Source organism: Cydia pomonella, chromosome 22 (assembly GCF_033807575.1).
Source record: "Cydia pomonella isolate Wapato2018A chromosome 22, ilCydPomo1, whole genome shotgun sequence".
NCBI lineage: Eukaryota > Metazoa > Arthropoda > Insecta > Lepidoptera > Tortricidae > Cydia > Cydia pomonella.
Window position 1 is genome coordinate 1,980,273 of NC_084724.1, and position 12,368 is coordinate 1,992,640.

A 12,368-nucleotide genomic window follows, 5' to 3' on the forward strand; every position below is an offset into this window, starting at 1 on the left:
TTTGCTTTTTTTGATGTTCTAGTTTTAAATAAGAATTAGGTTACTTTAAAAAGCGATAAAATCGGCCATATAAATGCGCTGTAAACAGAAGTGCCAATAGGGTTATTTCCAATTTTTTTAAACGCTTGTATTACGTTCTATATTAACTAAAAGTTGCCCTAGAATTAAACTTTTATACTAAAAACGGCTTTAAATATGTTAAATTAACAAAATATATTTTGACAGATGCTTTGGCGCCCAAAACGCTCTATGAAAATTGTGTGACGTCACAGTTTACAGTTTGACACATAAGTACATACACACCTAGAAGATACGAACTGTCAACTGACATTTGTCATTTGTTGTTTATCGCCTAACTGTCAACAGTGTCAATCCGAGAGTTGTGACGTCACCAGAATCTTCAATGTCGTTTCGAGCTTGGTCACGTGACGTGTGCCAAAAGATATTTTAAATTCAATATTTATAAAAATATGGTCATTACAGGTCCCCTAAAAGTAGTTTAACATGTTCTTATAATCCAAAAGAATTTATTGGGATACAATTCTGCCCTAAGATTTGTAGATGGAAACAACCCTATTACATTCACACTTTACCAGGCCTGAAACAGGAAACAGGGGGCCTACCGCGAAAACCGTAATTCGCAAATTGCGGGGATCTTTCTCTTTTACTCTCACTAAGACGTAATTAGAGTGACAGAGAAAAATGCCCGCAATTGACGAATTACGATTTTCCCGGTAGCCGCCCAGTTCCCGATTTCGGGCCTGACAATAGTTTTCGTTTCACGGAATATCAGTACATCATTAACAATATTTGAAACGTAAAAAATACTTTGTCTCTTATTGACAAAAATGTTCAATGTCTGAGGGCTCCTCTACATGATGGCCCAGCGTAGGCCAGCCTAAGGGACGCAGCTATGCGGTGGAAGGAGATAGCAATGTCACTTGCTCCCTCTAACGCATAAATGCGTCCCTTGGACTGGCCGACGCTGGGCCATCGTGTAGAGGAGCCATGATATTTTTGCATATCAACCATTTATTTTTATTTCAAATATTGTAAACGATATGCTGATATTTAGCGAAACGGAAAAATACTTTTTCTCGGGCCCGAAATCGGTTCTGATATCGTCTTCTAAAGTGTGGATGTAAATATGGTGTGCTTGCGCCCCATAGACATACAATTTGCGCCATAGACATACAATATAAATTTGCGCCCTTTATTATCTGTCAAATGTGTTTATTATAGGATTGAGGTTAGATTGTTAATCTAAACAACCACAAAACTAAATTGTTTTATTAACTTTTGATACTGCTCGTTCACTTCATCATGGCTGCATCACTTCAGAGTGATTAGAATTTTTACTTTCTGTTAATTATAATTTATAGACTTTCCCGCTGTTGGAGTTTCTCAGAGGAAGGCCTACTCGGGTGTATTGGCGAGTACATACAAACAATAACAACGTAGCGGTTGGCGGGATGGACGTGATGCATGCGTGTCGCTGCTGCCTGCGGTGTCCTCCGGACAAGGACCTGACGACGCCGTACACATATCTCGGCAAAACGGAGATATATACCGACATGATCAAAGAGTGCTTTGACGTAAATGTAAGTACGACATAGTGTTGTTAGTGTAGCTCAATCTACACAAGCTAAAAATCGTTTTATTTAATCATGTTATTATTAGGGACAGTGTTAGGACTAGAAATGCAACGAATAGTGGCTTGGCCGAATACCGAATATCCAGCGGAGCCATCGGCCGAATAGCCGAATATTCGGCAAGAAGTTTTACCTAAAATGAAGTAAATTCGAAAGCGCGCATGCGTGCGCTGTGCAAGTTGCAACCGTTTCACGCTGTAGGCAGTCTTTGATAGAAATTGCGCTTATTCTGTACGTAGTGCGTATTGAATTGCGGTTCGTTAGTTTTCGTCATGTGTGTAAAAAAAGTATTTTGTATTATATTTCTAATGTTTTTATACTATCTATGAATACAAACGTAGTCTGAAAGATTGACATTGACTCATTCTGATCATTCGCTCCCGACCGATTTGTTACTAGGTGCCAGTTCCAACTACTGCATTAAAGGACCGAGACTGATTAAGAGTGCTTAAGATGAACTAGTTCCTTTCGGTCCGTGGTGGGATTTCATTCCTTTTAGTTCTTCGGTCCTGACCGACTCGAGCCTAGTTTGTTACCTTATTTATCCCTCGTTTACTGTTATCTATGTATTAATGTACTATTCAGTATCTGTCTGAATACTATGACACTATCGGTATTCGGCCGAATAGCGAAATTGTAGCCGAATAGGCCGGATACCGAATACTGGCCGAATATTCGTTGCATCTCTTAGGACTGCATGGTTTTTAATTTAATTTTGCTAAGTTAAAGATGGATGTTATAGTTAGAAACAGAGGTGGCGTCCTACGGCCTCGCAGTCCAAGGGGCCTTGTGTCTATCTCGAACACAATGTAGAAATGTTAGTTATTTCTTGTGCCACCAGAGGGCCTCGCTAAATGTACCTTACCCACATAAAGTTTTGGTCTTGCCCCGCCACTGGTTAGAAACAATCCTATACTTGAAACTGGAATTCAAGACCAAAAAAACTATGACCTTGTTGCCACTTTAATAAAATGTTTGTACAAAAGGATATTCCTTTTTTACTAAAAAACATGCTAAGAAATTATCTTTTATTAGTAATTTCAATTGGCTATTTGACAGTTTTTTGTAAATAATGTCAAAGATTTTCCTGAGGATCAAATGTCTATATGGGGCATTTAAGCAACACAAAGGTCAGAAATAAGATATAAAGTGTGAGCTCGCACTCGATTGAAACTTTCCTAAATCTTTAAAAAAGTCTTTCCTAAATGTATGGAAGATCAAGGAAATTGCCGTTTTGACCCTGAAATATTGCGTTTATGTGTATAGTTGTCATACAATTTATATTTCAATAAATTGTAACGGAATGGTACCATTTTTTTTTCTATATTTGAAAGGTAAAAAAAAAAACTGTTTTTTGAGACTTTTTTGGAACATTTTTTTATAATCTCAATATAAATTTTTAAATTCCATTTTTATATAATTGATGGCTCATTTTCTCACGCACAATAGTGTGGACGTGCCTCGGCCGAGGCGGTGCGCTCGGGCAAGGAACACGCACGCGGAAATTGCCTCGCGTGTACGCTCGCTCTGTGTGGACCCGGCTACTGATGTGCCCGCAAAATGCCTCCTCGAGTGTGGTGTATGGCTTATCAGTTCACTTGATTAATTATTTAAAATGCAGCTGGTATTGAGCGGCTCGGGCTCGTGCGGCATCTGCTGGGGGTGCGTGGGCCGCCTGCGAGACGCGAGGGACTTCAAGCTGCAAGTGCAGCGCAGCCAGGCGGAGCTGCAGGCACGGCTGCAGGGAAAGAGCGTCAAAGGTAGAGAAACAAGTAGTAAATTTTAGTCATTCTATTTCAGTTCTATACAGAAGTTCATTGAATAACAATGTTAAATTTTAATTACAATGTTAGATGGCGGCACCACATACATTCCTGCTAAGGGTTGACTGCCCAATATCTTACCGTTAATGGACTTTTTAGAAATCTCTGTTTTAACATAAATTTAACAGGAAGATTATCTTATTTGTTTGGTCTAGAGGATGAATCTTCAGTCGAGCCAGAATATCCAGATATGCAGGATGAAGACGGGACCAGTGAGCCTGTAGCAGGTTAGTCTACTCCCCTGCAATGAATAGTGTTTAATATGCTGACACGCAGTTAGCACAACTGATATTGCCTGTATCTAGATCTTCAGATAAATTCGTTGTTAACTATTAGGAGACATGTACATGCTTGTCTAAGTGTAGGTTGTTAACATTGTAGGCCAAGACCACATCTACTGGCAGTTTTTTTCCAAACCCTGACTACTTGGTTGCTAATGGGGCTTCGGTTCATAATAATGGTTTTTTTTATAAACTGATCGACGATTGGCCCTAGTCATGTTGTTGTTGTCCTAAAGCACCCCAGAGGTGCAAAGGGCCTTCACAAGCTCGCCCCACGCCTTCCTATCTTCAGCTCGTCTTCTGGCCTCGCTCCAGCTCAACCTAGTCATACCTGATGGAAAGTGAAGACAGGGCCTAAGATGGAGCTCACCGGTTCAGTAGTAGCCTTTTCACTCTTGCTTTAAAGAGACCAAGGTCATATTTATCAGGGAATACAGATGACAGAAGCGCATTCCAGTTACTAGGTTCGAATAATTTGTGACCTAAATGTTTGTTTCAGGTGATGAGCCCCCAGTCAAACCGGAGCCGCTGGATGGATGGATCGATGGGACACCTGATGAGATATTGTGTGAGTATTTAGTTGTAACGACAGGTTTGGAAGATGTGACTAGACCAGCAAGTGGTTAAAGGACCATGGGCAACTTTGTATGGAGCCTGGACTAAAAACCAACAGAAATGAGAGCTAGATCATTAGATAGGTATTTCAATGTACTTCATTTCGTTCTATGGGTACCAAGCGGAATTCCATTGCAGAACTAAGATATTTGTATTTTAGGCAAAATATCATGACCCTATTACCTAGGCAATTGGGTCCAAGTAAGTAAATTAATTGCTGCAGGGTAGATGTTCGCGCACCGCTGCGAGCGCGGCATACCATTTGCCGCGCTCGCCCAGCGGTGGACTCTATTGCCTAGGTAATAAGGGTAATGACATTTTGACTAAAATACAAATATCTCAGTTCTGCAATGGAATTCCGCTTGGTACCTATAGATCGAAATGAAAAACATAGGGATACCAATCTAATGACCTAATTCTCAGCTCTGTTGATTTTTGGCCCAATTTTGCCCAAGGTCCTTTACCTTCATAATATCTGCATAAATAATGTAATCACCCAGTAAAGTTATGTACTCAAAATATATGGGTATTAGAATAACATAGAACTTTTGTAAGGTATTTAATGTTATCATTTGTGTAAGAACAGTAAAAAATGTGAAAGTAAAGTAAATTAAAGGTTGTCTGGAAGAGATCGCTCTGTAGCGATAAGGCCGCCTGTTGTTTACCTCTATCTTCATGTTTTTTATGTGTTTCCATGTACATTATTTTCAGAGGTTGTGCAATAAAGAGGATTTGTATTGTATTGTATTACTTCAATCTAACAGGTGTTCCTTTCCTTTGACTTAACTATTGCAAAAAAGAAATTTCACTCAGTCCGTTACTGCGCGGAACACGGGGTGTAATGTAGTGTTGGTTGCTCTAGATGACATGCTCCGGTTAAACAAGGCGGCCGGAGACGGGGCGAGCGCCGAGGATGAACCGCTCATGGGTGAGTATTTAGGCCGAATTTTTTCTCTTGCTGCTCATACTCGTGAACTGGTGCTGTTTGTGGAGACTGGTCTGTTTAAGCTAACTTTATTAAGTATATTACATTACATTATTTTTTTTACAGTGAGACCTCATTCGGTTCTCGTATGTTTCTTTTATCCTAATGAATGTTTTAATTATACGGAATTTTGACTAGAGACTCTATACATCTCTAAGGATAATTGGATAAAAGTCATTTAGTTTTTTTTTTGTATCTGTTTGTTTTGTTTTATTATTATTATTTTAGTTATTTTTTGTAATTGTATTTTATACTTAATTGTTGATGTGCTTGTTTTTGTTTGTATGTAAATTCCATGTTGACGTGTAAAAGTGCCCTTGTGGCCTATTTGCTGAATAAATGGAAACTTGACTCTATTGCGAGGACAAAATTCATTCCAACCTTTTCTTTTATCTGATTTTTATTGAGGCTTTAGGCTCGCGCGTATGCTCGCTCTGTGTGGACCCGGCTAATATATCTTCTGTGGACATCTCGAAAGTTACTAAGAGCCGTTACGCACTCTATATCGTCTGTCGGCAACCAAAACAGGCATCTCTAGGTAGTTAAATAAAAGTAAACAAACCTTATCAAAGTTTAATCAAACTCTAGAAAAATGTTTATTGCCTAATTACTAGTTACCTCTATTCTGAGAACGTACAGTGCAAGAACTACAAGTCCTAATTTTTTTTTTGGGTTTACTCTTTAAGAATCGATTTTCATATAGTTTGTAAATTTAATAAAAAATAACGTAGCATAACGTAACACACACACGCACGCACACACACGCACACGCACGCGCGCGCGCACACACACACACACATTTACGCACTCATCAAAGGCGTCGGCCCAGTTTTTACACTGTGCCAGAATCAAGTACCCCCACTCTCAAAGGTTGAAATTTTAAATTCGCGATAAAATCGTTAAAATTACTTTGTTAATTTGTGTTGCAGCGTGTTCGGATGGCATCGCCGCCCGCGCCAGGGAACAGCTCGCCATGCCTTGTTCCGTGGTGCTCGAGCGCCTCCGCGGCGACGCGACTGTTCAAAGTGGAGACAAACCATACGGATGCGAACAATGTGGCAAGCGTTTCAATAACAAGTACATATTAAGTAAACACATACAACATACTCACTTATCTAGTGGACCCAAAGAATTCCCCTGTGAATTGTGTAGTTCTACATTCAAAACTGAATCGCTTATGTTAGAGCATGAGAAAATCGAACATGGTGTTACAGATTTCACCTGTGCTAAATGTGAGTACACAACGATTAACAAGAGAAGGTTGCAGGCTCATTTAAAAACTCACATCGTAGACGAGCTTTTTAATTGTACTGACTGCAGTTACAAAAGTCAATTTAAAAGTGATTTACTCAAACACCAAGCTATACACGCTGGTGACCAGAAGACACACGAGAGGACTTACGTAGAGAAGCCTTTTCATAAATGTAGTTATTGTGATTATAAAACTCGTCACAAAGGTCACCTACATGGGCACATGAGAATACACACTGGCGCGATGTATACATGTAACCACTGTGATAGGAAATTCTATCGAAAATCAAACTTACAATCTCATCAGATGATGCACACTGGAGAGAAACCATTTAAATGTAGCGAGTGCGACTACAGGTGCAGGCAGACGGGAAGCTTGCTACAACACCAGAGGATACACACAGGTGAGAAGCCGTACACATGTAGTTATTGCGAATACAAGTGCAGAACAAGGACAACATTACGAAATCACGAAACGACACATACTGGCGAGAAGCCTTTTCAGTGTAGCCACTGTGATTACAAATGCAGTCGGAAAGCATTTTTGACAAGACACCAGAAGAGAAGACACTCTAACAGGCTCTCCAAATCATTGCCGCAAATTATTTCGCCAAATATCATTTCCCAACCACTTTTTCGCCGAATGATCAACTAGCAACTCAACATTCGTTTTGTGTTCCAACCTAGGGTAGCAACTGGGTCTTTGAACAACAACTTATAAATACACTTTTGAAAACGCAATGTTTTAGGTAGCTGAATGACTTAGTAAGTCTAATACGAAACATAAAAAGTTTATTTTTGTAATCTAACAACATTCGATGCAAAAAAAAGTCGTTTCTGGCGCTGGCCGGCCGCTACCGCGGCACGATCTGACGACGATTAGGTCGCAGTTCACCTAACTCCTCCTCGCTTCGCTCGTCGTCGCATCTATCTTGTCTCTGTCAAATGGCTAGACGTTATCTTATTAAATCTTTTTAGCCAAATGAATGATTTGACGAAAGAAATGCTGTATGCATAGAAATTGGATGAACAAGAACGACTGTTAAACTTCAAAAGTGTGACCAAAAATGAAAAACGCAAGTGTGTGCGTAAATTGTCTATGTGAGATCAAAAATAGTGATGTCATGTTACAACGATGTTATAATCTATCGGTGTTTGACTGCTTTATCGCCTACTTTTTCAAATGTGTCTTGAAAAAAATTGGATGAGGATTATTACTATTATAAGACCCTATTAGCGCCGATAGTACCTTTAATTTTCTTTCTTTTTATTTGGCGCCTTTTTCTTCTGACAAGATGCGTTGGGTGTGTATACGCTGTGTACAAGTATACACTGTCATGTGTTTCCTTATTTTAGCGGCAAAGCCGTGGAGAAGTGGCTAAAATGTAAGTACTGTGTTGGAAAAGGAAGTTTAAATTTACCGCTAAATTTGAGCATTAATTTTTTTTTATAGCAATCGTTATTATTTTAAGAGGAAACGGGACGGCCGCTGCTCCATACAAACGTAGTCCTGCCCATCGTCCTCTCTGGAGGTACCTACACCTTACACAGTAGATTAAGGAAGAATGTTGAGTGCTACCGTTCGCTATCATACAGTCATGCAGTTTGGCGAAAAATATGTAAAATGAATATTGCAGCGTATTTTTTATTGAGTAAAAAATGCAGTGCTATTTCTATGTGTTAGGATTAATATTGTATCTAGTTGTTGTAGTGTATAGCCTGTTTGCGCAGGGTCTATTTGTTTATATGTCTATAACTTCTAAGTAAATACCTACATACGTATGTATATAGTATAGTATGTATACGTATAGTGCATATTGCAGACCAATAAACGTTAGTTAGCAACCGACCGTGTGCGTGTATCATTCTCTGAGTCCTTTCCTCAAACGGTAACGGTTGTTTCATAAATCCAAACTCTGTTTAAAACTTCAAATCCTTTTATTTTAAGTTGTTATTAGGTAAGTATAACAATTTCTTGCAATTATTCGTGGTTACCATAATCTCAAGTTAACAAATATATCTAACAAGTATTTTCTCGTTTTTCGCTGATATTTCAACTCCTCCCCGTCAATCATCCACCGTATATAGCAATGTTGCCATCTTGAACATCATACAAGTCAACATTTTTAATTTCTTAATATTTTTTTTACAAAATACTGCATTCTAACTGCACATATTTATTACAAAGGGTGTTAAAACTGACATAAACGGTAGTACAAATCATCAAGCGACGTTTTATTAAAATTATTACCCGCCATGTCAACGAATTTAGCCTCGTTTAGTTAAGAATCATCACAGGTGTATTCCCATCTGTTCCCGCCGGGCGCAGATGAGAATAGGCGCTACATACATATAATTCCCATGTGTGCAATTCTCTTGTAAGGCAGTGGTCACGTGGGGCGGGCACAGATTGTAATACACTACCTTAAACCCATAGTGTTAAGATATTGACAGAGATAATTTGACTTACGACAAACTGTGACCGCGGTTTACATTCCCGGTAAATGCCATGACTGCAATGCAATGGCGGACGGTTTAAAAAGGGTGCGTGCCATGGAGAATTGTAGTTAAAAACGTGGAGCACGCTTTACTATTTTTTGTCATACTAAATTGAACCTTGTCACTGAGAGAAAGGTGTGCGTGCCAGATTGGAGAAAACGGTCCACTTGAGATAGCAAAAGTGGGCTCACTTGCACATGTTGCCAATGTTAAAAAGATACCATTGTGGTAGTATTTACATCATTATACTACTGAAATTGAATACGTTCTTTTTATGGAGTGTGGAATTAAGAGGAGTGGCATCTCTTATGGTAGAACTGTTGCAAAAGTGTCCACCTGTCAGCTATAAAATAATAGTTCCAAATCTCTCCAGAGTAGCGCTAGAGTAGCTAAGAACCTAGGCGTTATTGACGGAGTGAATTGCGCTGTCTATGATTTGATTCTTTTGTTCAAGTACTCTATGTATTGTAGCGCCACCTATTTAAAGTTTTTTGATGACACTTTTTGGTACATGGAGATTTCGTTCCTTATCTCCACTTTCCGTAGTTCTTTTACTATTTTAGTGCTATATTCAGAGTGCGGTTCTGATATCTTTTAAGTAATTTGTAAATAATTATGATGTCAATGTTATTAACTGATTAAACCAAGCATGTGCACAGCAAAAAGAAACATTAATTTTAATATGGTAGACATTGTAGTAACTTTGAATATTATTTGGTATCCCCAACTTAACGACATATTTTGGAGACATTTTCAAAATATTTTAAATAATGGGTAAAAAAAATGTGCGACAGGTTGTAGAAGTGAAAGTTTTGCTGATTGTGGTATATCTTTTCATATGTGAGCCACAATTATTCAATATTACGATAAAAATACAAGACATTATTGTCAAACTCATGTGACTCGATGTCGCCGTTTTACACAATTCTAAATACGCGGCTGGATTGTGAAAAATTATAGTTTACAAAAGGGAGTAAAAATCAGTGTCAGAAATAAGTACAATCGTTTGTATGAAAGTATCATACTTTATTAGAACGTTATTTTATCACCAGCATTTAGTTCGCCGACCAATTTGTACTTCAGCTATTACCCTTCGAACTTAGGGTACTTTTAAGTGACATGCAAATTTTTGACTTCCATCCAACGAGTAGGTTTGGTAAAACACGTACAGTTGCAATTTTGGCAATCCAATACACATGAATTATATGCTTTAAAAAATATAAAAGATCCAGCTTTAGTTTTATAATAATATGCATAGACCTCTGCCCGCGTCGTTCTTGCGCGGTGGCTTGTGTACGAACACGCACCACAAATTGTAATCTGGATATTTTACAGTTATAAATATCTTCAAATTCAGTGCAATAGTGTGTAACTGTCGTGTTTGTAATTCCCCACTTTTGGGAACGCAGTACTGCTTGTAACCCGAGATTGGCGCTCCCAGCATCTGGGCAATTCGGCAGATTCCCGATCGGCGGGAAGTGACTACTACATTTCGACGCTTATCAGACCACCTCTGGGCCGGCGTTGCTACCTGAGTTCGGAGCGCCTACCCGCCGGTCTTCTTCTTCACGTGCCATCTCCGTCCAGGAGGTTGGCGACCATATGTCTATATGTCTCTCTATGTTCAGTCATGCGAATTAATCCATCTATGCTCTTCACTTTTAACCAGTCTCTTATATTTTTTAACCGACTTCAAGATTTCAAAAGAGGAGGTTATCAATTCGGTTGTTTTTTTTTTAATGTTTGTTACTCCATAACTCCGTCATTTCTGAACCGATTTTAAAAAATATTTTTTTGTTTGAATTGATATATATACAGATTGGTCCTGTTTTTGTCAAAACTCAGTTCTGATGATGGGATCCATGAGGAATCGAGGGAATTCTTCAAATGTGAAAGGCATACATATAGTGATTTTTGTATTTTCTGTAACAAATCAAGCATTTACATTTGATGAAGTGGAACTGCTGATGATGATCAGAATGGAACTCTTCAACGGCGCATAGTACACGTTTGGCGATTTCTCCTCTTCGCTGTGTTTGTTAAGTAAATTAAATTTTCAAAACAAATTTTTGTCAAGTTCGAGTTCTGACGATGGGGTCCATGAGAAATCAAGGGAACTCTTCAAATATGAACGGCATACATATATTGATTTTTGTATTTTCTTTGACAAATCAAGCATTTACATTTAAAAAAGTGACATTTGATGAAGTGGAACTGCTGATGATGATTAGAATGGTACTCTTCAACGACGCATAGTACACGTTTGGTAATTTGTCCTCTTCGCTGTGTTTGTTAAGCAAATTAGATTTTTGAGGACGACGAATTTTTGTCAAGTTCGAGTTCTGACGATGGGGTCCATGAGGACTCGAGGGAACTCCTCGTGATCTATATATAGTGATCTTATTATTTTCATCAACAAATCAAGTATTTACATTTGTAGAAGTGACATTTGATGAAGTGGAACTGCTGATGATGAACAGAACGGGACTCTTCAATGATGCATAGTTCACGTTTGGCAATTTGTTCTCTTTGCCAAGCAGTTAGGTGTTCAAGGCAAATTTGTATATTTCTATCCTATTTAGTTTTTTTTTTTTTTTGTAATAATATCTGATGCATGGTGTGAAATAATTTATCTTAAATACAGTCGAATACCTTATTGCAGTTATCTTACCAGTCAACCATAGGGCAAATCTGAAATGTGTCAAGGTGGGTGCAGTGGCAAAAAAAAACATGTTACCTCCTTTTCTACATAATTAGGCGTAGGACGCTGGTCTTTTTAATTTCATTATATGAAATCTAAAATCAACAATAATCGTTCTTTCACCGGTCTCCCTCATTGAAGTCGTTTTTTTTTTCTTAAAAATTATTGTTTAGTTAATAAACACCCTACGTCGTCCCTGGTACCAGACTTTGATTTACCTTCATCCCTGTGAGGCCCTCCATCTGCCCCCTCACAATAATAAATGGTTTAAATCTTACATGCTGTTTAATTAAAAACAATGATAAAGTGTCAAAGTTGAACCTTAATTTTTGTTATTTATAGGTATCAAATTGTTTAGTCATGTATAACAATCCATCTTCGAAACTGCACATACTATTCGACCCGGCTGCTAATTAATACCAATCAGGAGTAATCACCACCCGAATGAGTGACATAATTGTTATTATTTGAAACATGTTCGGACGGAAGCATACTGCTCGATCACCATCCTACCGGCTGCGCCATGTTAGCGTAAAGGGATTCGTCAATAAAACTACGTGC

General features: G+C 38.5%; 1 protein-coding gene across 1 annotated transcript; it reads left to right on the forward strand.

Annotated features, from left to right (window-relative positions):
* Positions 1 to 1,207: 1,207 nt before the first annotated feature.
* LOC133530182 (zinc finger protein OZF-like) lies at positions 1,208 to 8,456 on the forward strand. The gene is made up of 6 exons (XM_061868037.1): positions 1,208 to 1,601; positions 3,274 to 3,412; positions 3,631 to 3,702; positions 4,256 to 4,324; positions 5,234 to 5,299; positions 6,286 to 8,456. The coding sequence occupies exons 1-6, from the start codon at positions 1,473 to 1,475 to the stop codon at positions 7,260 to 7,262; spliced, it is 1,452 nt and encodes a 483-aa protein (XP_061724021.1). The 5' UTR covers positions 1,208 to 1,472; the 3' UTR covers positions 7,263 to 8,456.
* The last annotated feature ends 3,912 nt before the right edge of the window (positions 8,457 to 12,368 follow it).

Bases quoted from the DNA above. Each gene is read 5' to 3' on its own strand.
- LOC133530182 (XM_061868037.1), top strand. From the start codon at position 1,473: ATGGACGTGATGCATGCGTGTCGCTGCTGCCTGCGGTGTCCTCCGGAC. The intron at 3,703-4,255 runs GTTAGTCTACTC...TGTTTGTTTCAG, and splicing joins GACCAGTGAGCCTGTAGCAG to GTGATGAGCCCCCAGTCAAA. The intron at 5,300-6,285 runs GTGAGTATTTAG...TTTGTGTTGCAG, and splicing joins CGAGGATGAACCGCTCATGG to CGTGTTCGGATGGCATCGCC.